The sequence below is a fragment of the Rhinoderma darwinii genome, chromosome 10 (genome assembly GCF_050947455.1).
Source record: "Rhinoderma darwinii isolate aRhiDar2 chromosome 10, aRhiDar2.hap1, whole genome shotgun sequence".
NCBI classification, from domain to species: Eukaryota; Metazoa; Chordata; class Amphibia; order Anura; family Rhinodermatidae; genus Rhinoderma; species Rhinoderma darwinii.
The window spans coordinates 60,665,942-60,691,612 of record NC_134696.1 but is presented as its reverse complement, the minus strand read 5'-3'; the positions used below and the strand labels follow the sequence as shown (position 1 = coordinate 60,691,612).

General features: G+C 42.1%; 1 protein-coding gene across 1 annotated transcript in view; it reads right to left on the bottom strand.

Moving 5' to 3' along the window:
- The window catches only part of LOC142662086 (cytoplasmic phosphatidylinositol transfer protein 1-like), a 163,464-nt gene that overhangs the window by 16,401 nt on the left and 121,392 nt on the right, over positions 1–25,671 (bottom strand). The window contains exons 4-5 of the mRNA XM_075839975.1: positions 17,370–17,377; positions 14,961–15,032 (exon numbers count right to left, since the gene is read on the bottom strand). Coding sequence (XP_075696090.1) covers positions 14,961–15,032; positions 17,370–17,377 — 80 coding nt within the window. The remainder of the gene's footprint in view (positions 1–14,960; positions 15,033–17,369; positions 17,378–25,671) is intronic.

The window sequence follows — 25,671 nt, the reverse complement described above, 5'->3', positions numbered from 1 at the left end:
CTAGCCTGTAGCTCTTCATCTGTGGTGAAACTAAACCTCCCACCATGCAGTTTTGTCAAAGCTGCAGAACCAGAGGTTGAAACCCATTGGTCTATATATACCCCAGAGACATATTACAGATCAAATTTTATTTTAATGAATGTTTCTCTGTATTTGCAGCTGGGCAGGCTCAGATGAGAATGGAAATTTTAAAAACGTTGTAAATACGGATGTAAATATTGATGAAAATATATCGGTATACTTTACGCATATTCATACATGTACAGTGATTCCTCAAGTTACAATATTAATTGGTTCCAGGGTGATGTTTATAAGTTGAAAATATTGTAACTTGAGAACATAACTCTATGGAAAACTAGGAATTGGTTCCAAAGCCCCCAAAATGTCAACCACAGATAAGAAAAAAAGATGATTTAGCAGATAAGTAATACAGATAAATAAAGTTCTCACATATAAAAGTCAGAAATACTGTAGCTGCTGGAAGCTGTAAATCACTTTCTACAATGAGGACAGGAGCTTCTTCAGGAGCTTGAGTACCCCGTGTACCAGAAATATAACATGGAGCCGTCATCATCTGGTGTCCAAAGGAGCAACTTATTCTGGCGCAGGTAAGGAGCAGTACAGGACAGGTAGTACTGTACTGTAGGGAGGCACTACTAGACAGCCAATCAGGTCATGCACTGCATTACAACAGATGTTTTACCAGCCTATGCTCATTGGCTGGATCTTCCAGCCAGTCACACGTGTGCGAAATCCAGACCTTTTGTGGCATTGTATGTTGAATGTGGATTAAATTTACAATGGCATAGGAAAGACCATTGAATGTTGAAGATATTTTAACTTGAGGCCATTGTAACCTGAGGGACCACTGTATTAGGGCCTTTTCATATCAGCATTTGCAAGTAGGCAGGGACTGAGTGGCGGGTAGATTAGGGCTCACCTGTCTGTCTCCCTACCCCGTCATTACAAATATATACATGAAGCCACAATATATGGTCAAAAGTATTGAGACATGCCTCTTAATCATTTAATTTAGGTGTTTAATTTAGTCCCATCGTCACAGGTGTATAAAAGTAAGCACCTAGCCATGTAGTCGCCCTTACAAACATTTGTGAAAGCATGGGTCATGCTAAAGAGCTCACTGAATTCCAGCGTGGTACTGTAATAGGATGCCACTGTTGCAACAAATGAGTTGGTGAAATTGTTTCCGTTTTAGATATTCCACGATCAACTGTGAGTTGTATTATTGCAAAGTGGAAACATTTGGGAACCACAGCATCTCAGCCACGATGGCATAAAAGTTGCCAATGCTCTGCTGACTCAGGGAGTTTCAAACATCCTCTGGCATTAACATCAGCGCAAAAACTGTGTGCCGGGAGCTTCATGGCTTTGGTTTCTATAGTCAAACAGCTGCATTCAAGCCTTACATCTCCAAGCACAATCTCAAGCGTCATATGGAGTGGTGTTAAGCAAGCAGCCACTGGACTCTCGAGCAGGGGGAACGTGTTCTGTGGAGTGACAAATCACACTTCTCTATCTGGAAGTCTGATGGACGACCTTAGGTTTGGTCCTATTAGAAGCAAAATCCCAGGCAGAGCGTTGCCGATGCTCTGGCCAGGGATTCCGATCTTAGAGGTAGCCCCTGATGTCACTGTCCATATATGGATAGTGACATCTTGGGTTCATCCTCGAGAGGAATCCCCAGCCAGAGCGTCGGCTGATGCTCTGGCATGGGATTCTGCTACTGCAGAAGCCCCAGATGTCACTATCCGTATATGGACAGTGATGTCAGGGGCTCCTCCAGGAATTAAATCACCGGCCAGAGCATTGCTAAAGCTCTGGTCGGGGATTCCGCTGCTAGAGGAAGCCCCTGACGTCACTGTCCATATATGGACAGTGACTTCAGCAGCTCCTCCACGAGCTGAATCGCCGGCCAGAGCGTCGGCAACGCCAAACGCCAAACTTAATCTCTGCCCAGGGTTCAGAAGAACCTAGCTACGCCTCTGAGTTTGGTGCATGCCAGGAGAACATTACCTGTCTGACTGCATTGTGCCAACTGTAAAATTTGGAGCAGGACGGATAATGCTATATGGTTGTTTTTCAAAGGTTGGCTATGATCCCTAGCTCCAGTGAAGTGAAAGCTTGATGCTTCAGCATACCCAGAAATTTTGGACAATTGCATGCTTCCAACTTTGTGGGAACAGTTAAGGGAAGTCCCTTTTCTGTTCCAGCATGACTGTGCCCCAGTGCAAAAAGCAAGGTCCATAAAGGCATGGTTGGGTGAGTCTCGTGTGGAAGAACTTGACTGGCCCACACCGAGCCCTAACCTCAACCCCATAGAACACCTTTGGAATTAATACCTTTGGATTTAGAAGGGGATGTCATAAAATCTCCTGTAGGTGTAATGTATTGGTCTCCCAAAACGTTTGTCCATATTGTGTGTGTATCTGTAGCATATTGGTTATTGGTCGATTTAAAAAAAAAATAAAAATATTTAATACAAATATATTTAACCCTTCCCACCGCAGACAGTTTTCATTTTGTTGTTATCTAAGTTTTTCGCACCACGTATTCCAAGAGCCATAACTTTTTTGTTTTTCCATCAACATAGCCATTTGAGATTAATTTTTTGCAGGATGAGATGTATTTTTTTTATGGCACCAAGTGATGTTTCACATAATGTACTGACAAACTTTAAAAATTACTTTGTGCGGTGGAATGGAAAAAGAAAAAGTAAATCCTCCATTCATTATTGGGTTTTGTTTTTATGGCGTTTACCTTGTGGTAAAAATGACTTGTTAAATTTATTCTGTGGGTTAATATGATTACCGCGATATAAAATTGATGTTGTTTTTTTTATGTTATACTACTTTTGTGAAATAAAAACTATTTGTTTTGTGTCGCCTAATGTCTGTGACTCATAACATTTTTATTTTTGCGCCAATAGAGCAGTGTGAGGGCTTGGTACATATTGGTACAATTTTGGGGTAGGTATATCTTTTTGATCACCTTTTGCTCCATTATTTTGGTGTCCATTTTTTTTACTGTGTTTAACGTGCGGGATAAATAACATTATTACATAGTTACATACGTTGGAAAAAAGACACAGGTCCTTCAAGTTCAACGTTTCTCGATCAATTATACGTCACTCATTGTTTCATTTTGATAGTTTGTATTGTAACGAACGCAGCTATACCAATTATGTTTATTTATTACTTACATAATTGTATGGATTTAAAAAAATAAATATATATATATATATATATATATATATATATATAAATGAAAGACAGCAGCACTCTGTAGCAAATCCCACTACAGTGACGGGTGCACAGCAGATAATCCTGATTGCAATATATCAAGAAGAAATTCAGCAGCACTCCAATTTAAGCAAAAAATTATGTGCTTTATTCAATCGAATGCAGAGATGACAAGACATCTGAGTGGCAAATTCTGCAGAAATGGGTCATGGCCGGGAAAAGTCGTCATGAAGTCTGGACTGGATGGAGAAGAGGAAAAAAACGACGTCGTCACCTGTGAGTCCCTAGATTTATAGAGAATCTGTCACCTCTCCTGACATGTCTATTATAGGAAATCCTTGTATTTCACAAAAAGTCTTTCTGCAGTCCAGTACTGATAGACAATTCCCCTTGTCAGGAAGATGTGTCCTAGCACAGTGTGATACTGTCAGTATGTAGGGACACAGCCCTGTGACAAGGGAAATCGTAACACTGTTAATGCTTGCCCAAAAAAGTAGTGTTAAAAATAGTTACGGTGCGGCAGGGCGGCGGTGAGGAAGGGGGGCCCAAGTTTGGGTAACAGCCCAGGGCCCATGGTCTACTTAATCCGCCACTGGTTAGGATATATATATGTAACTGAAAACTTTACTAAACTTATTTTTACAATTTATTAAGTCCCACCAGTTATGGTCTGCCATGACAACCGATCTGCACCACGCAATCGCAAAACAGCAGGGCGATGGAGTGACAAAGGGGGCCCCCTTCTGTCTAACAATTTATAAGCCATGCCTGCCATTTATTGCGGCAGCTGATAAGTTAAACTTCTGGGATCAGAGTTATCTTCTATCTGGGCCGTTAGAGCTCCTGCGCCCCCGCCACAATCAATCAATCAATCAATGGGGTTTTGAAAACTTTTATATTGATGGCCTATCCTTAGGTTAAGTCATGAATAACAGATCGGTAGGGGTCCCACTCCCAAAACTGCACCGATAAGCTAAGAGAAGGGGCCGCGTTGATAAATGCTGTGGCCTCTTCATAGTTTACCAGGCACAGCGCCATACACATTCATAGCGGCTGTGTCTAGGATTGCAGTTCCAGTCCCGTTCTAGTACAATTTCTGCATGTGAATCCACCCTATGCTACACGTAGCGCAATTGTTGCACATTTTCTGTCCGGATTTATAAGCGAAAAATCCACAGCGTATTACAGTAGCAGCATGTGGATAGTATTTAATAGTATTTAAATAAAATAAATGTACACAAGGCCCCGGGACCAGATGGGTTACACCCTAGAGTTCTTAAAGAGCTTAGTTCAGTTATTTCTGTCCCCCTCTTCATAATATTTAGAGAGTCTCTCATGAGTGGTATAGTGCCAAGGGACTGGCGCAGGGCAAATGTGGTGCCTATTTTCAAAAAGGGCACTAGGTCTTCGCCGGGTAATTATAGACCAGTAAGCTTAACATCAATTGTGGGGAAAATGTTTGAGGGGCTATTGAGGGACTATATACAGAATTATGTGACAATAAATAGTATTATAAGTGACAGCCAGCATGGTTTTACAAAGGACAGAAGCTGTCAAACCAACCTGATTTGTTTTTATGAAGAGGTAAGCAGAAGCCTAGACAGAGGGGCCGCTGTGGATATAGTGTTTTTGGACTTTGCAAAGGCATTTGACACTGTCCCTCATAGACATCTAATGGGTAAATTAAGGACTATAGGTTTAGAAAGTATAGTTTGTAATTGGATTGAGAATTGGCTCAAGGACCGTATCCAGAGAGTTGTGGTCAATGATTCCTACTCTGAATGGTCCCCAGTTATAAGTGGTGTACCCCAGGGTTCAGTGCTGGGACCACTATTATTCAACTTATTTATTAATGATATAGAGGATGGGATTAATAGCACTATTTCTATTTTTGCAGATGACACCAAGCTATGCAATATAGTTCAGACTATGGAAGATGTTTGTGAATTGCAGGCAGATTTAAACAAACTAAGTGTTTGGGCGTCCACTTGGCAAATGAAGTTTAATGTAGATAAATGTAAAGTTATGCATCTGGGTACGAAAAACCTGCAAGCATCATATGTCCTAGGGGGAGCTACACTGGGGGAGTCAATTGTTGAGAAGGATCTGGGTGTACTTGTAAATCATATACTAAATTTCAGCATGCAGTGTCAATCAGCTGCTTCAAAGGCCAGCAAAATATTGTCGTGTATCAAAAGAGGCATGGACTCGCCGGACAGGGAGGTAATATTACCACTTTACAAAGCATTAGTGAGGCCTCATCTAGAATATGCAGTCCAGTTCTGGGCTCCAGTTCATAGAAAGGATGCCCTGGAGTTGGAAAAAATACAAAGAAGAGCAACGAAGCTAATAAGGGGCATGGAGAATCTAAGTTATGAGGAAAGATTAAAAGAACTAAACCTATTTAGCCTTGAGAAAAGACGACTAAGGGGGGACATGATTAACTTATATAAATATATGAATGGCGCATACAAAAAATATGGTGAAATCCTGTTCCATGTAAAACCCCCTCAAAAAACAAGGGGGCACTCCCTCCGTCTGGAGAAAAAAAGGTTCAACCTGCAGAGGCGACAAGCCTTCTTTACTGTGAGAACTGTGAATCTATGGAATAGCCTACCGCAGGAGCTGGTCGCAGCAGGGACAGTAGATGGCTTTAAAAAAGGCTTAGATAATTTCCTAGAACAAAAAAATATTAACTGCTATGTGTAGAAATTTTTTACTTCCCCTTTCCTATCCCACTTCCCCTTTCCCATCCCTTGGTTGAACTTGATGGACATGTGTCTTTTTTCAACCGTACAAACTATGTAACAAATCTTATCTGCATGCTGCATAAAATTTCTATGCAAAAATTGACCTGCAGTGTGGATTTTTTAATCCGCAGCATAAATTGACATGCTGCGGTTAAAAAAATCCACACTGCAGGTCAATAGTTGCTTTCAATGGGGAAGGGGAAATCCACAACAATTATAAAGTTTTGCATTATTTTGCTGTGAATTAGCTGCTTTTCTGCAGCAAAAATCACAACTAGAAGAAAAAAAAATTCAACTTCAGCGGTTTTTTATTTTTCTGTGTGGATTTTGCTGTCGATTTTGTTGCGGATTTCAACCCTTCTAAATTGAAAAGTGTGACAGAGAACATCTCGAATAGAATGGGCATGCTGCGGATTTGAAAAATCCACAAATTCGGATGGAAAAAACACAATAAATATACAACCTGTGCTGGAGGCCTAAGGGTATGTTCACACGCACTGTTTTCAGACGTAATTCGGGCGTTTTACGCCTCGAATTACGCCTGAAAAAAACCAGCTCCATTACACCTACAAACGTCTGCCCATTGCTTTCAATGGGTTTTACGGTGTTCTGTTCCCACGAGGTGTTATTTTACGCATCGCTGTCAAAATATGGCGCGTAAAAAGACGCCCGTGAAAAAGAAGTGCATGTCACTTCTTGGGACGTTTTTGGAGCCATTTTTTCATTGACTCTATTGAAAAACAGCTCCAATAACGTCTGTAAAATACGCCGCGAAAAACGTGAGTTGCTACAAAAAATGTCTGAAAATCAGGAACTGTTTTCGCCTGAAAACAGCTCCGTATTTTCAGACATATTTTGCTAAGCCGGGTGAACATACCCTAAGGCCTTATTTACACGAGCGTAGTTCACGTCCGTGATTTTCACGCGGGTCGCACGGACCAATGTAACTCAATGGAGCCGTTCAGACAGTCCGTGATTTTCATGCAGCGTGTGTCCGCTGCGTAAAACTCACGACATGTCCTATACTTGAGCGTGTTTTGCGCCTGACACACCCATTGAAGTCAATGGGTGCGTGAAAATCACGCGCAGCACACGGACGCACTTCCGTGTGCTGCGCTTGATTTGCGCAACGGTAGATCAAGAAATTCGTGTGAATTTTGCCTAAGGGTGAATTAACATGTGGCAGATTTGATGATGACATTTTATTCAACAAATCTGCTGCAGGTTAATTCACCCTAAGGGCATGTTTAGACATGGCGGAATTGCTGTGGAATTCCGCTGCGGACAGTCCGCACTGGAAATCCGCAGCAGACAGTCTGTCCATTGGTTTTCACACCTTTTTAGTTATCTTCGTGAAGACGTTGCGGACAACTCCGCTGCGAACCATAGGCTGCGGTGTGGAATTTGGTGTCCGCAGCATACAGTGGCTGTTGCAGACTTGATTACGTACTTGTGTCGGAATTTCTCCATTGACCTCAATGGAGTTGCAAAATGACGCAATGAAATCCGCAGATGTTATGTGTGTTGCGTTGCGGATTGCTTTCACGAACAGGATATTTTATCATTCCGGCTGGACCTATGTGTTTCGAGGTCTATAGCCAAACTGAGATGGAATGTTTTAAAAGAGAGCAGGATGTACTCTACACCTGAATCCGCAACGACTAATCTGCAGCATTTTACTGCACATTTTAGGAAAAGGCGCAACGGAATCTGCAACGCAGATTATGTGCGGCATTGATGCGGACAGTGTCTGCAGAATTCCGCCACATCTGAACATGCCCTAAGGCTATGTTCACACAGGGTATTTTGCAGGAGGAATATCTGCCTCAAAATTCAGTTTGGAAGTTTGAGGCAGATATTCCTCTCCCTGCACGCCGATTTTCGCGGCGATTTTCGCGCCGTTTTTCGCCCGCGGCCATTGTGTGCCGCGGGCATAAAACAGCGCGAAATACGCTTTCTCTGCCTCCCATTGAAGTCAATGGGAGGTCAGAGGCGGAAGCGCCCGAAGATAGGGCATGTCGCTTCTTTTTCCCGCGAGGCAGTTTTACTGCTCGTGGGAAAAAGACGCCGACGCCTCCCATTGAAATCAATGGGAGGTGTTCTCGGGCCGTTTTTGCCGAGTTTTGCGACGCGGTTTCCGCGTCAAAAAACTCGGCAAAATACTCCGTGTGAACATAGCCTAAGGCTTCTATTACATGGCTGTTTTTACTTCTATGAAAAGCTTTTCATCTTTATGTGCTGATATTGTGCTTTCAAGTTTATTTGGCTGGCTATATTTCTAATCCTGATTGCAGCCTGCCAGCTATTCTTTTGCCAGTTAAATCTTTGTTCTTTGCATATCTTTGATTTGTATAAGTATTTGTTTAGTGTCTTTTTACATTGATGCAAATGACTGCGACGTTTGTACTTTCTGATTTGTAATACAAATTTTTACATTTCCAGGAAAAACAATTAACCTCCAAAATGCATGCGCTTCCAATAGAACAGAATCCTGCCAGGCCCCAAATGAGGGAGATCTGCAGGAAACAAGTGTTCTGTGATAGAGTTGAATCCATGCTGTTTGAGATGTGGTTTATCATTGTTACGCACTGAAGTTTAATGCAAAAATATATTTCAAATGATGTCCGGGTTGGCTTCTCAAGCTCTCCGTATTCGCTACAGAAATGTAAATCTGCTTAAAAAAACAAAAAAAACGTAATAGACAATTCCTAGTTTAAAGCTAGACATAGATTTTAGATTTCTAATGTCTATAGTGATCTAGCAGACGCTCATCTGGGGGCAGCAGTGGATGGAGGGGTACTGACAGGATGAATTTTTAATGTCTGATCGCATTGTTTTCCTCAGAGATAAGCAGCGAGGTTAGAGGTACTATCTATTCAATTGTTTTTGACTGAGCAACTGCGTTAGCAGAATAATAAGGGTATGTGCACACACACTAATTACGTCCGTAATTGACGGACGTATTTCGGCCGCAAGTAGTGGACCGAACTCAGTGCAGGGAGCCGGGCTCCTAGCATCATACATATGTACGATGCTAGGAGTCCCTGCCTCTCCGTGGAACTACTGTCCCATACTGAAAACATGATTACAGTACGGGACAGTTGTCCTGCAGAGAGGCAGGGACTCCTAGCATCGTATATAACTATGATGCTAGGAGCCAGGCTCCCTGCACTGTGTTCGGTCCGGTACTTGCGGCCGAAATACGTCCGTAAATTACGGACGTAATTAGTGTGTGTGCACATACCCTTATAGTGATTTCCTTGGCAATTTAAGATGCAGAACAGATTATCATCAGAAGATTTGAACAGTATTACAATAAGGGTATGTTCACACGGCAGCGTCCATTACGGCTGAAATCACGGAGCTGTTTTCAGGAGAAAACAGCTCCTGAATTTCAGACGTAATGGCATGTTGCCGGCGTTTATCGCTGCGTCCATTACGGACATAATTGGAGCTGTTTTTCTATGGTGCCAATGGAAAACGGCTCCAATTACGTCCCAAGAAGTGACAGGCACTTCTTTGACGTGGGCGTCTTTTTTGCGCGTAAAAAAAATGACAATCGGAACAGAACATCTTAAAGCCCATTCAAATGAATGGGAAGATGTTTGCCGGCGCATTGGAGCCGTATTTTCGGACGTAATTCGAGGTTAAAACGCCCGAATTACGTCCGTAAATAGGGTGTGTGAACCCAGCCTAATAATGGAAACTTTTTCTGTGCTGACATATGGTTTCTTCAAGTTACAGGCCCAAAGCCCGAAGCTGCACTACTGAAAGATTCTGATGACAATAACTAAGCCCCCTTGTGGTGATTTCTCTCAGGGCTTATTCAGACGAATGGGATATTAGTCTATGGGCCGTGCAGACAGGTGCGTGATTTTCATGCATCGTGAGTCTGCAGTGCAAAAGTCACGACATGTCCGTTCTTTGGGCGTATTTCGCGCATCACGCACACATTGAAGTCAATGGGTGCGTGAAAATCACGCATGTCACACGGAAGCACTTCCGTGGGACAAGCGTTATTCGCGCAACAGCTGTGAACAGGATGAATGAAAACAGAAAAGCACCATGTGGTTTTCTGTTTTACAAACATCCAAACGGAGTGTCATAATGATGGCGGCTGCGCATCATACGGGGCAAACATTTTGTGCCCACTAATTTCCTAAAATATCATTGTTGTGGTCTGTTTTTCTGATACAGAGTTCCAAATACTCAGCATTGGGATGGACATAACATTCTGACTGTTTGCAGCCGCCACTAGGGGGAGCTTAATGCATACTGTGTTATTATTGAGTTAAATGTATAAAAAGTAGTCAGTTAGCTCTGGGGCTATGGCGGCCCCAGGCCAGATTGTAATCTTTAATGAATGTTTTATTTCTAGTTTTATGCAGGGGATATGAAGATTTGTATCAGAAAAATAAAGCTCCAAAGCTTTATTCCGCCGGAAAAACGCAACCACAATGTAGTGGGGTTTTTGGGAGGGTATTCCGTTCGGTGTTCAGGGCAGACACGCTGTGCAGCTTGACGCAGCGTATCCGCCCTTAACACGCCGTGTGTGTTCCTACCCTTGAGGTGACAGTGGGTCCGCTTACCTACTGGGCACCTGTGCAGCTGCACAGGTTACACCAATGCCCAATCTATGTCCACCCCTGCACGGCAGATTTTGTTGCAGAAATCTAATCTGAATGTGGCTGTTTCTGCAGCAGGTGCAGGTATTTCTGAAACAAAATATACCGTATGTAACTGGGATATGTTCCCACAGTGCAGATTTTGACAGAATATTTCAAGCCAAAACCAGAAAAGGAACCTTAACAAAAGAAATATTTAAAAGCAGGGCCTTATGGGTCTGGTCTCCTCGGATCCAATTTTGGGTTTGACTTAAAAAATGCATGTGAAATCTGCAGTGGATCCTGCCCATGGCAACATACCCTTAGGGTATGTTCACACGTGGCAGAGTTTTTCCGCTGCAAATGTTGGCGCAGATTTGGGGCATCTGCACCAACAATTGCATATTTGACAGGTAATTCAGACGTTGCAGAAAAGACAGGGGACTTGCCACAGATTTCAGTTTTTGAATTGCAAAGGCTGAAATCCGCAGTGAAATTCCGCTTCTTCTCCGTAACAGTCAGTGCATGCTGCGGAGGGAAAATTCTGCACCGCAGCCTATGGTCCGCAGCAGAGTTTTCCGCAACGTCTGATCTAACTTGCCTAAAAATGTATTGAAACAACTGTAAAAAACATCCGCTGGAGAATTCCACTGCGGACTGTACGCAGCGGAATTCCACAGCAATTCCGCCACATCTGGCCGTGCCCTTAGGAAAAAATCTGCAGCGGAATCTCAAAATGTCAGAAATCTGCAGCAAATAGTGTGTTTCTGCTGCGTATATTGCTGCGGAACACTACAGATTTTCCGCAGCAGTTTTACCTGCTGATTTAGTATGAAGCATATAGGAAGCTTTATGTTCTTTGGTTTTTACTTCGATTCCGCTGTGAATCGATGTACAAACTGTAGCACAACTCAGATTTTAATGTGGAATTTATTTTCTCAATTAAAGTCTATGCAAGATCTCATCCACTTTGCTACAGAATTTCCACACAGAATTCAGTTGCGGAAATTTCACAGTGTTTATGCCCAGCCTTAACTCCTAGGCGCACCAGGACACAACTGTACGTCCTGGTGGGAAGTTTCTTCGCGCACCAGGACGCACAGTTACTGCACGGTTCCCGGTGCACAATGTCAGGGATTGTTTGCACCGTGAATCGGAAGGTCAGCTGTCTCCAACAGCTGACACTCCAGTCTTGCCGGCCCGTGGTGCATCACCGCTGATTCCGGCAATTAACCCATTGAATGCAGTAATTGTTTGAGATCACCGCGTTTAGGGGGTTTGTATCAGATCGGCAGCCCACATAATGCAATCGCAGGAGTTGTCGATCATTGGCATGGCAACCGGAGGCCAGATAATGGCCTCTGGGTCTGCCTTGTATGGAAGCCTATAAGGACCAGCCTCCGACTGGTCCTGATAGGCTTCCTATTACGTCACTGTCAGTGTCAAACTGACATTTAGAATACATTACACTACCAAGGTAGTGTAATGTATTCTAGCAGCAATCAGTTCTGCAGGTCTTCAAGTCCCTTAGTGGGACAAAAGAAAAGTAAAAGAAAGTTACTAAAAATGTTTTATAAAAGTGTAAAGAAAAGTTATAAAATAAAAAAACAAAAACTGCTTTTTTTCCCCTATAATAAGCCTTTTATTATAGGATAAAATAAAAACGTTAAAAAAAAATACACATATTTTGTATCACCGCATTCGTAACGACCCAAACTATAAAACGATATTGTTATTTTACCCGCACGGTGAACACCACAGAAAAAAAAATAAAAAAATAGAAAACAATGCCAGAATCTCTATTTTTTGATCACCACCCCTCCCAAAATATAAAATAAAAAGTGATAAAAAAGTTGCATGTACCCAGACCAAGAAAAACTACAACCCGTCCCTAAAAAAATAAGCCCTTACACAGCTTTTTCGACTGGAAAAATAAAAACACCATGGCTCTCAGGATATAAAGAATAAAAATAATGTCTTTTTTTTTTTAAAAAAAGGTTATTTTATTGTGCAAATGCTGCAAAACATGAAAAAACTATATATATATATATATATATATATATATATATATATATATATGAAATTGCCATAATCGTATCGACCCACAGTATAAAGTAAAATTGCAATTTATAGCCCACGGTGAACACTGTAAAAAAAAAAAAGAATAAAAAAGATTTTCAGAATTGCTTGTTTTTGGTCACCTTGCTTGACAAAAAATGTTATAAAAGTGATCAAAAAGTTGTATGTACCGATAAATGGCACCAAAAAAAATCTACAGCTCGTATCGCAAAAAATAAGCCCTCACACCGTTCAATCGTCCAAAAAATGCAAAAAGTTCTGGCTCTCGGAATATGGTGAAACAAAAAATTTTTAACAAATATTTTTTCTTTGTAAAAGTAGTAAAATATATTAAAAAAAATATATAAATTTGGTATTAGCGTAATCATATTGAGACGCAGAATAAAGTTGTCATTTTTCCCGCGCGGTGAAAGCCATAAAAACCTGACCCAAAAATCAATGGATGCATCACAGTTTTTTCCATTTTCAGCATGAAAAGAACAGTTTTTTTCAGTTTCCAGGTAGATTATATGGTACTTTAAATGGTGTCAATAGAAACTACAACTCCTCCCGCAAAAAATAAGCCCTCAAACCACTTTATTGACAGAAAAATAAAAAAGGTATGGCTCTTGGAAGGCGGGGAGTGAAAAACAAAAATAAAAAAGCATGAAATGGATCAGTCCTGAAAAGGTTAATACATTTCTAATGAAAAAACATTTATGACCCCATGTGGGGTATAGACATACTCAGGAAAAATTGCCTTACAAATGTTGGGGTGCTTTTTCTCTTTTATCCCTAGTGAAAATGAAAAAATTCAAAATTTTAGTGGAAAAAATGTTGATATCTATTTTCACGTCCTAATTCCAATAAATTCTGTGAAAAACCTGTGGGATCAAAGTGCTAACTATACCCCTAGAAAAATTCCTTGAGGGGGTGTCCACTGTTTTGGTCCCTCAAGGGCTTTGCAAATGTGACATGACACCAAAAACCATTCCAGCTAAATTTGAGCTCCAAAAGCCAAATGCGCTCCTTCCCTTTTGAGCCCTGCTGTGGGTCCAAACAGCAGTTTATTACCACATATGGAATATTTCCGTAATTGGGAGAAATTGCTTTACAAATGTTGGGGAGCTTTTTCAGCTTTATTCGTTGTAAAAATTATACATTTCTAAATTTTTTCAGAAAGAAAGTTCATTTTCATTTTTACAGACAAATTCCAATAAATTTAGCAAAAAACTGTGGGGTCAGAATGCTCACTATACCCCTAGAAAACTTCCTTGTAGTTTCCAAATTGGGATCACTTTTGGAGGGTTTCCACAGTTTTGGCACCACAAGATCTCTTCAAACCTGACATGTTGCCTAAAATATATTCTAAAAAAAAAGGAGGCCCCAAAATCTACTAGGTGTTCCTTTATTTCTGAGGCCTGTGTTTCAGTCCATTAGCGCACTAAGGCCACATGTGGGATATTTCTAAATACTGCAGAATCTAGGCAACACATATTGAGTTGCGCTTCACTGTTAAAACCTTCTGTGTTACAGAAAAAAATTGATTACAAATGAATTTGGGCAAAAAAAATTAGATTTGTAAATTTCACTCATTCATTGCTTTAATTCCTGTGAAACGCCTAAAGGGTTAAGACCCTTTCTGAATGCTGTTTTGAATACTTTTAGGGGTGCAGTTTTTAAAATGGGGTGATGTATGGGGACTTTCTAATATATTAAGGCCCTCAAAGCCACTTCAGAACTGAACTGGTCCCTGAAAAAATTGCCTTTTGAAATTTCCTGAAAATGTGAGAATTTGCTGCTAAAGTCCTAAGCCTTGTAACGTCCATAAAAATTAAAAGATGTTCAAAAAACGATGGCAACATAAAGTAGACATATGGGAAATGTTAATTAGCTACTTTTTTTGTGGTATTACTATCTGTTTTATAAGCAGATATATTTAAATTGAGAAAAATGCAATTTTTTTTTCAAATTTTCTCTAAATTTTTGTATTTTTCACAAATAAATATAGAATTTATCGACCAAATTTTTTCACAAACATAAAGCACAATGTTTCACAAGATAATAATCTCATAATCGCTTGGATAGGTAAAAGCATTCAGAAATTATTACCACATAAAGTAACACATGTCAGATTTGAAAAAAAATCGTCCGTGCCTCAAGGCCAATACAGTCTGCATCCTAAAGGGGTTAAGGATGAAGGTCATAGGATAATCAGTTCTTCTGTATACATTGCTAAGTTTATATGTATACAAGTTATAATGCTTAGTGTAGTTGAGAATACTTACCTGTGAATTGCAACCATTGTTATTTTCAAACTTGGTTTCTATTCGGATTTGAAATTTTGGCAGAAAAGAGCACTATGGAAACAAAACATAAAACAGTTGCTTTACTGAGTCAATAAACCCTTGTATGAATTGCATTTCCATCCTTTACAATTTGACACAATCCAAACTAAAGTTAAGATGTGGTAAACTGGAAGCACAGCAGAACATTCCTGGAATTCAATTAAAATAGTCTAAACATTGAAGTACAAAGGACTGGATATTTGTAAACGGCACTGGCTCAATGCAACCCTTTCCAAGACAACTGTCTGGAGTTACAGGATTTTCCAACTTTGAAATGCCTTTGTGTACACTCAATAGGACAATTTACCAGGCATTTCCAAAGCTATTTATTAAGACTGGCGTTTCATACTCTTAATAGGAAGAAAAGTTGGAAAAAACTGCAACACATTTATTAAGAGGCAAAGACCTCTTAATAAATGTGTCACATGTTTTAACTGGCCTGTGCGACACTATTGTTGTGCACCGAACTCAGCCATGTGCCGTACATCCCATGTTGCCTATAAAATAAAAAGCACACACATACTCAACTCACCAGTCCTCTTCTCCCCCCTCCGCGTCCCCTCATCTTTCTAGCACGGCTTGTACAAGGTCCTGACACCGAGCAGCAGCAGGGCCTTATATGCGATGCAGCACTTCAACATCATCAGTGCTGCGTCGCATACTATGTCCTAAGTGTAATTTTTATTTTTTATTTAGCTGTCCAATGGAGGAGGGGGTTAGTCTGGTTGGGGGGGGGGGGCAAGGTAGGGTCCTTCATGGGCCTCTACCTTGCTACGCCCCACTGAGTGAAATCTACCCCAGTTAGGAGCTGGCGTAGATTTCCACTATAATTTATGCCGGTTTTCTGAAGCAAATTATAATCAATTTGTTGGGCCATGGTGGCCATGCCCCCTTTCACTAAAGCCACGCCCCTTTCCACAAAAGTGACGAGGGTGGCCCAAATAAGCGAAAAAAAATTAGCAACCTAGAATACTAGCGTAGAAAGAGTCATAACTCATAAGGTATACTTAATAAATAGGAAACCGTGCCATTATTTATGCTAAACACATCCAATGATATTAAAGCAGATACTGGATAAATGCTAGGATATTTCAATGATAAAATTATTGCTATTGATCTTGGTAGTAAATGTGGTCAACTAATATTGAGAAGAGCATCATACCATAGTACCTATTTTATTTAGAACTATTATAGTTTTAAAATAGACAGGAGCAGGCGTACCGTGTGTGCCATCTGCACAGGGGCCACGTAAAAAAGTGGCCTCTCACCACCTTTAATTGTTCCTATCAATTATTTTTATTTAATCAAATTGATCCAATTTTCTGTGCTGCTAGAGAGAGCTCGTCTGTTATGGATTCATATGCCATAACTTATGCAACTACAGTATATGCATATACTTCAGCCATTAAAGAAAAATATATACCACTCGACTGCGGTTTACAATACAATTGTGGCTGTGCGCTGCCAAACATATGCCAAAAGGATACTCTCTTGGCATATGTTTGGCCATTGAGGTCTATGGGCACATCAGCACATTTGTCAGAGATTTTCCCAGCCTGTGCATGATATGTGCACCATAGATATAGTGTGGATTGAGACTTAGGGTATGTGCACACGTAGTGACCAAAAACGTCTGAAAATACAGAGCTGTTTTCAAGGGAAAACAGCCCCTGATTTTCAGACGTTTTTGGAGCAACTCGCGTTTTTCGCGGCATTTTTCGTGCCGTTTTCGCGGCATTTTTTACGTCCGTCTTTGGAGCTGTTTTCATTAGAGTCTATGAGAAAACGGCTCCAAAAACGTCCAAAGAAGTGTCCTGCACTTCTTTTGACGAGGCTGTATTTTTACGCGTCGTCGTTTGACAGCTGTCAAACGACGACGCGTAAATGACAGGTCGTCTGCACAGTACGTCGGCAAACCCATTCAAATGAATGGGCAGATGTTTGCCGACGTATTGTAGCCCTAATACGCCTCGTTTACGTCTGAAAATAGGTCGTGTGAACCCAGCCTTATAGTAAAAAATTTCCTTACAAAATGTGTTCGATTTTTTTAAAGTGGTATTGAGCAGATATGCAGTTTTAAAAATGACTTGTATATGCATCCACCATGACTACTATCTAATCTTGTGTAAATTCACTTCTTGTAAGGTCTTTAAATTTGTGGGTGTTACTGTCAACTAACTTTATAAAGCAACTTGTATTTCAGGTTTACTGGCCGTAGGAGACTCAAAACATTCTAGTCTACAAACTGTATTCACAAAAGAGTCAGCACTGTTTAAATGTTGTATTAAACCCTGATAATGTTCAAAAGTCGAAGACAGAACAAATAGGACTGAGGATCATGTGACTTACTGTATATTCTGTTTATCAGCCACCAGGAAACCAAGAAAAAAAATACAAAAAAAATACATTAGACAGTTATAGATTATATTCTCAGCTGTCAGTCACACGTTATGCTAATAGTACATTACTAAAATTCCCACTTCTGCTTAGGTCTCTTGCACACGACCGTTGTGCAACTCGGGCCGATTTTGACGGCATCCGAGTGGCACCCGATAGTCTTTACGGACCCATTCACTTTATCGGGTGAATCGGGTCCGTAAAAAATGGCCCGAGTCTCCGATCCGAGGAAAGACAGAACATGTCCTATCTTTCTTCAGATCACTGATGGGACTCGGACGGCACAAACGGGCGTGTACATGAGGCGTTATTCTTTCTATTTTAATCCCTTTTTCATGCAAATTGCAGTTTAGTAGAAAATCCCGCACAACCTCACGTCTTAGTGAAATGCTGAATATGAACAGGTTAAATATGACCTGTCTCCCAGTAACATTCATATGTATTTTAGGTTCAAACATAAGACATGAAAGTTGTAGATACAGTGCCTATAAAAAAAAGTGTACACACCTGTGGAGTTTTTAGGTTTTATTGTGTAACATCAGTATGGTTTTAAATAGCCTTTTTACACTGATCAACAGTAAAACACTCTTTAACCCCTTGCCGCCACAGCCATTTTTCATTTTATTTTTTTCCTCCGAGTATTCCAAAGACCATAACTTTTTTATTTTTCTGTCGACATAGCCTTTTGAGCACTTGATTATTGTAGGACGAGTTGTACTTTTTAAAGGCGCCATTTATTGTACCATATAATATACTGAAAATGGGGAAAAAAACATTTTTTGGTGGGGTGCAAAAGAGAAAAAAACGTGATCCCTCTATTCCTTTTGAGTTTCGTTTTTACAAAAAACGTTAAGTTAACTTTATTCTGCTAGTCAATATAGTTATGGCAATATAACATTTCTATAGATTTTTTTTTATAATTTACTACTTTTACAAAGAAAAAAACTATTTAAAAAAAAACAAAAAACGTTTGTGTCATATTCTGAGAGCCACAACTTTTAATTTTTTTTGTTGATGGAACATTGTTCGGGCTTGTTTTCTGCATGGCAAGCCATTTCTTTTTTTTACTGTGTATACCCTCTTATTGGTACCTTTTTGGGGTGCATACAACTTTTCAATCTCTTTTTTTTAAAAAATTTTGGGGTGGGCTGGGGGCCCCCAAAAACAGCCATTCTGGTTTGTTTTTTTACAACATTCACAATAAATAATAGAACATTGTGATAGTTTGGACTTTTATGGATGGGCTATTATCAATTATGGGTTTTTTTTCTTCTTTTTTTTACATTACTTTATTGGGAAAATAGTCAAATAATATATTTTTTTGTACATTACTAAAAACGTTAACAATTTTTTTTTTTTTATTCTCCCCAGGGCACTTGAACGTTTGATCATCAGATCGCTTGCACACAACATAATACGATTATATGAGACTCCTTTTATACTATACAGCAAATATTTGTCACTAATCATACATGTGGCCATACACATTAGACTAATGTCGGCGTAACCGATTTCGACGGAACTGTTTGACTACCTAATGTGTATTAGCTGTTCATCCAATGTTCGTTCAGCAGATGGGGGAAAAAAGGATCGGGCATGTTGAATTTGAATATGTCCAATCCTTAGTTCTCAAGGGAGATCAAACGCCACTAGAGGTTTCCCTCTCTTATTTCCCGCTCCCAATTGAGAACACCTGCACGCGCGTCAGAAATTAGCATTTATGTGTATGAGGAGGTCAAGAGTACTAGCTGTTGGCCCAACAAGCAATCGCTGATCAGCTATTGAAGGGGTATGGTCACCTTAAATGCTACAAATCCTATTTACCTATACGAACAATTTGCTTTTCTTCTAGGCTGGTGGGGTCGGATAAATTGAAAATTTAAATTTAGAAATAGTGACATGACCAAGGGGTATTGACAAAAGGAGTAGGCATATAAAGATTAGCAGGTCCAGTCCCCTAGGAAGTTGATGTATTACTCTTCAGGTTATTCTATTGTGTGCTTTTATGGAAAGGAAGATAAACTATTTTTAGTAGCTGGAGCATTTGTAGAGAAGAACATTTGTATGAGCACCCGTAGCGTCTTTTCAACGATAATCTAAAACAAAAATCTAATGCCTATTACCAGCTTAAAGGGGTTTTCCCATCAGAGACATTTACGACATATCCACAGGATATGCTATAAATGTCAGATAGATTCGGGTCCCACCTCTGGGATTTGCACATATCTCTAGAACGGGGCCCCATAAACCCTGTTCTAGCTTTTTGTGCTCACACTGACTCCCGGCCACTTACTGATTACATGGTCGGGAGTTACAAAACAGCGTAGATCAACGAGTTACGCTGTTTCCGTAACTCCCGACCGTGTCCCGACCATGTAATCTAAAAGTGGCCGGGAGGCAGCGTGAGCACAAAAAGCTAGAACGGGGTTTAGGGCCTGTCCCAGTGGGACCCACATCTATTTGACATTTATGACATATGACATATCCTCTGGATTTGTCATAAATGTCCCTCGTGGGAAAACCCCTTTAAGTCAAGGAATGTTAATATGTAAATAACATTACCTTGTAATTATATCTATTTTACAGGGGGGAGTTAACTACAGGTTTATCTGATTACACTTGTTGCTCAGAAGTTGGAATAGAAGATTTGGTATAGATTTAGCATCAAATTTTTCCTCTATGCATAGCATGTACGCCAGGTAAGCTCCCGACATACGTGTACACAGCCTTCCAATGCCAGATTAAGGCCAAAACAGTGTCCTTTTCAATTCTGTCTGGTCAGTATACCTAAAAAAAAGTATGAAATAGCGTAGTAGACTACGCTATTCCATGCAACGGTATCCAGTAAAAAAAAAACTGAATTGTTAAACATGTAAGGTTTTTTTACATTAAGCTCCAAGGGGTGACGGATACCACTGTATGGCATTCGTTAGTGGCCTTTAAACTTATATATTGGGAAGCTCTAGTGACATATCTGTTAACATGTATGGACAGTTATCTCTGGATCGTCCCCAGGACAGGCAGCAGACATGGCAGCTCCCTCACCTCGTCCTGGAAATAGCCGAGCATCAGGCAAGACTGATCCTTATTTTGGAGATAGGTTCAGGTCCCAGAGCTGTGATCTGCATCGATCATATATTTATGGCATATCCTGTGTATATGGCATAAACTTCTAAGATGGGAATACCCCTTTAGGTTTACAAACAGTATAAAATATTAGCATTGTCCTGTAGTTATAAAAGTAAACATGAAAGAAAGTTTAATATTCAACGAATTTCACCTCAAGCAATGGGGGAAATTGTAATAGACTGTATCATACCTATCTTTGTTCTGTTTTCTTTTCAACAACCTCTTTTCTAATAGGGCGGTCAACTATGCCACTCATGCTGCAATCCATGTGGATTATGGGCCCAGCAGACACTGGGGCTCTAGTGTAACTACAACCTCTGCACCCTCGATTAGTATGACCCTGTAAACCTGTAAGATGTACACTACCGTTCAAAAGTTTAGGGTCACTTAGAAATTTCCTTATTTTTGAAAGAAAAGCACAGTTTTTTTCAATGAAGATAACATTAAATTAATCAGGAATACACTCTATACATTGTTAATGTGCTAAATGACTATTCTAGCTGCAAACGTCTGGTTTTTAATGCAATATCTACATAGGTGTATAGAGGCCCATTTCCAGCAACCATCACTCCAGTGTTCTAATGGTACATTGTGTTTGCTCACTGTGTTAGAAGGCTAATGGATGATTAGAAAACACTTGGAAAACCCTTGTGCAATTATGTTAGCACCGCTGTAAACAGTGTTGCTGTTTAGAGGAGCTATAAAATTGACCTTCCTTTGAGCTAGTTGAGAATCTGGAGCATTACATTTGTGGGTTCGATTAAACTCTCAAAATGGCTAGAAAAAGAGAGCTTTCATGTGAAACTCGACAGTCTATTCTTGTTCTTAGCTATTCCATGCGAGAAATTGACAAAGAAACTGTAGATTTCCTACACCGGTGTGTACTACTCCCTTCACACACAGCACACACAGTGTTATGATGGTGTAGGGAGACAGACAGGTGAGCCCTAATCTACCTGCCACTCAGTCCCTGCCTACTTGCAACGGCCCGTCCTAGGCGACGGCGTACAACTGGGCGACGGTCCCTACGCTCAATAAGTGCAGGACTGACAAACAGACAAGGGTACACAGAAGCTAAGGGAAATGGGGCAGTTGACCACGGCAACACCGTGAGCAACAAGAGTCAAACCAGGAGTGAACGAGGTACCAATCGCAGAGCAGGAGCGTAGTCAGTAAAGCCAGGGTCAAAATGAAGCAAGGTCAATAATAATAGCAGGAGCAGCAGAGCCAGGAAACAGGAAAGAATCACAGGCAAAGGAGGAGCATGAAATGCAGGTCTAAATAGACAGAGGGCGGGAGCTAGCTCCGTCTGGCCAGGCTGTGATAGGCTCTCCCACTCCTCAGCCTCCCAGCCTGACTGGTAGAAGATCGTGTCACTCTCTCAGACTTAGGAGCAGGTGCAGACTGATTACCCACGGGCGTCGACACAGAAGCTGTGTCTGGCAGATACTTTACACACAGGCTCTAACCAGAGTAGAAAGGGAAGTGGGAGGCCCCGCTGCACAACTCAGCAACAAGACAAATACATTAGAGTCTCTAGTTTGAGAAATAGACGCCTCACAGGTCCTCAACTGGCAGCTTCATTAAATAGTACCCGCAAAACGCCAGTGTCAACGTCTTCAGTGAAGAGGCGACTCCGGGATGCTGGCCTTCAGGGCAGAGTGGCAAAGAAAAAGCCATATCTGAGACTGGCTAATAAAAGGAAAAGATTAATATGGGCAAAAGCACACAGACATTGGACAAAGGAAGATTGGAAAAAAGTTTTTTGGACAGACGAATCGAAGTTTGGGGTGTTTGGATCACACAGAAGAACATTTGTGAGACGCAGAACAACTGAAAAGATGCTGGAAGAGTGCCTGACACCATCTGTCAAGCATGGTGGAGGTAATGTGATGGTCTGGGGTTGCTTTGGTGATGGTAAAGTGGGAGATTTGTACAAGGTAAAAGGGATTTTGAATAAGGAAGGCTATCACTCCATTTTGCAACGCCATGCCATACCCTGTGGACAGCGCTTGATTGGAGCCAATTTCATCCTACAACAGGACAATGGCCCAAAGTACACCTCCAAATTATGCAAGAACTATTTAGGGAAGAAGCAGGCAGCTGGTATTCTATCTGTATTGGAGTGGCCAGCACAGTCACCAGATCTCAACCCCATAGAGCTGTTGTGGGAGCAGCTTGACCGTATGGTACGCAAGAAGTGCCCATCAAGCCAATCCAACTTGTGGGAGGGACTTCTGGAAGCATGGGGTGAAATTTCTCCCGATTACCTCAGCAAATTAACAGCTAGAATGCCAAAGGTCTGCAATGCTGTAATTGCTGCAAATGGAGAATTCTTTGACGAAAGCAAAATTTGAAGGAGAAAATTATTATTTCAAATAAAAATCATTATTTCTAACCTTGTCAATGTCTTGACTATATTTTCTAGTCATTTTGCAACTCATTTGATAAATATAAGTGTGAGTTTTCATGGAAAACACAAAATTGTCTGGGTGACCCCAAACTTTTGAACGGTAGTGTATGTCTGGCTGGATGCCTCAGTATTATGTACTTGTACTGAGATTTATTTTTCTTTGCTGTATGCATATCCTGTACACATAGTGACCGACCAGAACAAGTTGTTTCTGTGTGGAGAAGAAAAGTTTTGTCCTACTTTTCAACATTTCAAAACATGTTTTATTGATAGCACATGTTTGTAATATCATCAATACCAGAAATAACATTGTATATAGGCATAACACACTGTAATTACTACCCAACATTACAATATGGGTGTAGATAACCATAATAGCAATATAAAGCACATACCATATAAAGCGGTATATAAGCAACTCATAAAGTTATCCTTATCTTAGCACAGTCTCACGTCAGCAAACCATTTGTGTTTCCAGCTTTTGCTAATTTCCTTATTAAACACATTCACACATGCAGAACTATAAATAAAAGCCCTATTTTATGGGGTTTTCTGGGATATAGCAATGATGGTACACTCTAAGGCCTCATTCACACGACAGGGTCCGAGTGTCGCCCCGGGAAAATCGGCCGTTTTTGGCCGTTTTTACCGGCCGATTTGGACCCGATTTGAATCCGTTTTTTCCCTGTCCGTTTTAAAATCGGATGAATTTCATTTAAAATTTGTTGCCACACACAGCCCTTTGTAGATAATGCCACAGCCCCCCTGGTAGGTAATGCCACCCAGCCCCCTGTAGGTAATGCCACCCAGCCCCCTGTAGGTGATGCCACACAGCCCCCTGTAGGTGATTCCACACAGCCCCCTGTAGGTAATGCCACCCAGCCCCCTGTAGGTGATGCCACACAGCCCCCTGTAGGTGATGCCACACAGCCCCCTGTAGGTGATGCCACACAGCCCCCTGCAGGCAATGCCACACAGCCCCCTGCAGGCGATGCCACACAGCCACCTGTAGGCGATACAACACAGCCCCCTGTAGGTGATGCCACACAGCCCCCTGTAGGCGATGCCACCCTGCCCCCTGTAGGCGATGCCACCCTGCCCCCTGTAGGTGATGCCACCCTGCCCCCTGTAGGTGATGCCACCCTGCCCCCTGTAGGTGATGTCACCCACCCTGCCCCCTGTAGGGGATGCCACCCTGCCCCCTGTAGGCGATGCCACCCTACCCCCTGTAGGCGATGCCACACAGCCACTTGTAGGCGATGCCACACAGCCCCCTTTAGGCGATGCCACACAGCCCCCTGTAGGCGATGCCACCCTGCCCCCTGTAGGTGATGCCACCCAGCCCCCTGTAGGTGATGCCACCCTGCCCCCTGTAGGTGATGCCACCCTGCCCCCTGTAGGTGATTCCACCCAGCCCCCTGTAGGTGATGCCACCCACCCTGCCCCCTGTAGGGGATGCCACCCTGCCCCCTGTAGGCGATGCCACCCTACCCCCTGTAGGCGATGCCACACAGCCACTTGTAGGCGATGCCACACAGCCCCCTGTAGGCGATGCCACACAGCCCCCTGTAGGCGATGCCACCCTGCCCCCTGTAGGCGATGCCACACAGCCCCCTGTAGGCGATGCCACACAGCCCCCTGTAGGCGATGCCACCCTGCCCCCTGTAGGCGATGCCACCCTGCCCCCTGTAGGTGATGCCACCCAGCCCCCTGTAGGTGATGCCACCCACCCTGCCCCGTGTAGGTGATGCCACACAGTCCCCTGTAGGTTGCACCCATCCCCCCCTTTCCAGGAGAAGTCACTGACTTCAATGTCCATATATGGACAGTGTAGTCACTGACTTCTCCTGAAGAGGAATTCCCTGCCACAGGTCGGGAATTCCACTTCAGAAGTGAGTGACGTCACTGTGTCCATATATGGACAGTGTAGTCACTCACTTCTCCTGTAGCGGAATCCCCGGCCATAGAGTCGGGGATTTCGCTGCAGAAGTGATTCACTTCGCTGTGTCCATATATGGACAGTGTAGTCACTCACTTCTCCTGTAGCGGCATCCCCGGCAATAGAGTCGGGGATTCCGCTGCAGAAGTGCGTGACTTCGCTGTGTCCATATATGGACAGTGTAGTCACTCACTTCTCCTGTAGCGGCATCCCCGGCCATAGAGTCGGGGATTCCGCTGCAGAAGTGTGTGACTTCGCTGTGTCCATATATGGACAGTGTAGTCACTCACTTCTCCTGTAGCGGTATCCCCGGCCATAGAGTCGGGGATTCCGCTGCAGAAGTGCGTGACTTCGCTGTGTCCATATATGGACAGTGTAGTCACGTACTTCTCCTGTACCGGCATCCCCGCCCATAGAGTCGGGGATTCCGCTGCAGAAGTGCGTGACTTCGCTGTGTCCATATATGGACAGTGTAGTCACGCACTTCTCCTGTAGCGGAATCCCCAATCCCCAGCCGGGGATTGGGGATTCCGACTCCTACAGCGAGCAATAAAAGATCCTCCTCCTCACATGCACTCTGCACTGTGAGGAGGAGAGAGAGTGCGCGAGCGACGGTAGACCCGGCCATCACTCGGGACACATTCCAGTGATGGCCGTGTATTACCCGGCCCCATAGACTTCTATGGGAGCCGGGCAGCCGGGCACCCGGCTGAAAATAGAGCATGTCCTATTTTTTGGTCAAATCGGTCGTGTGAATAGCCCCATTAGGGGTC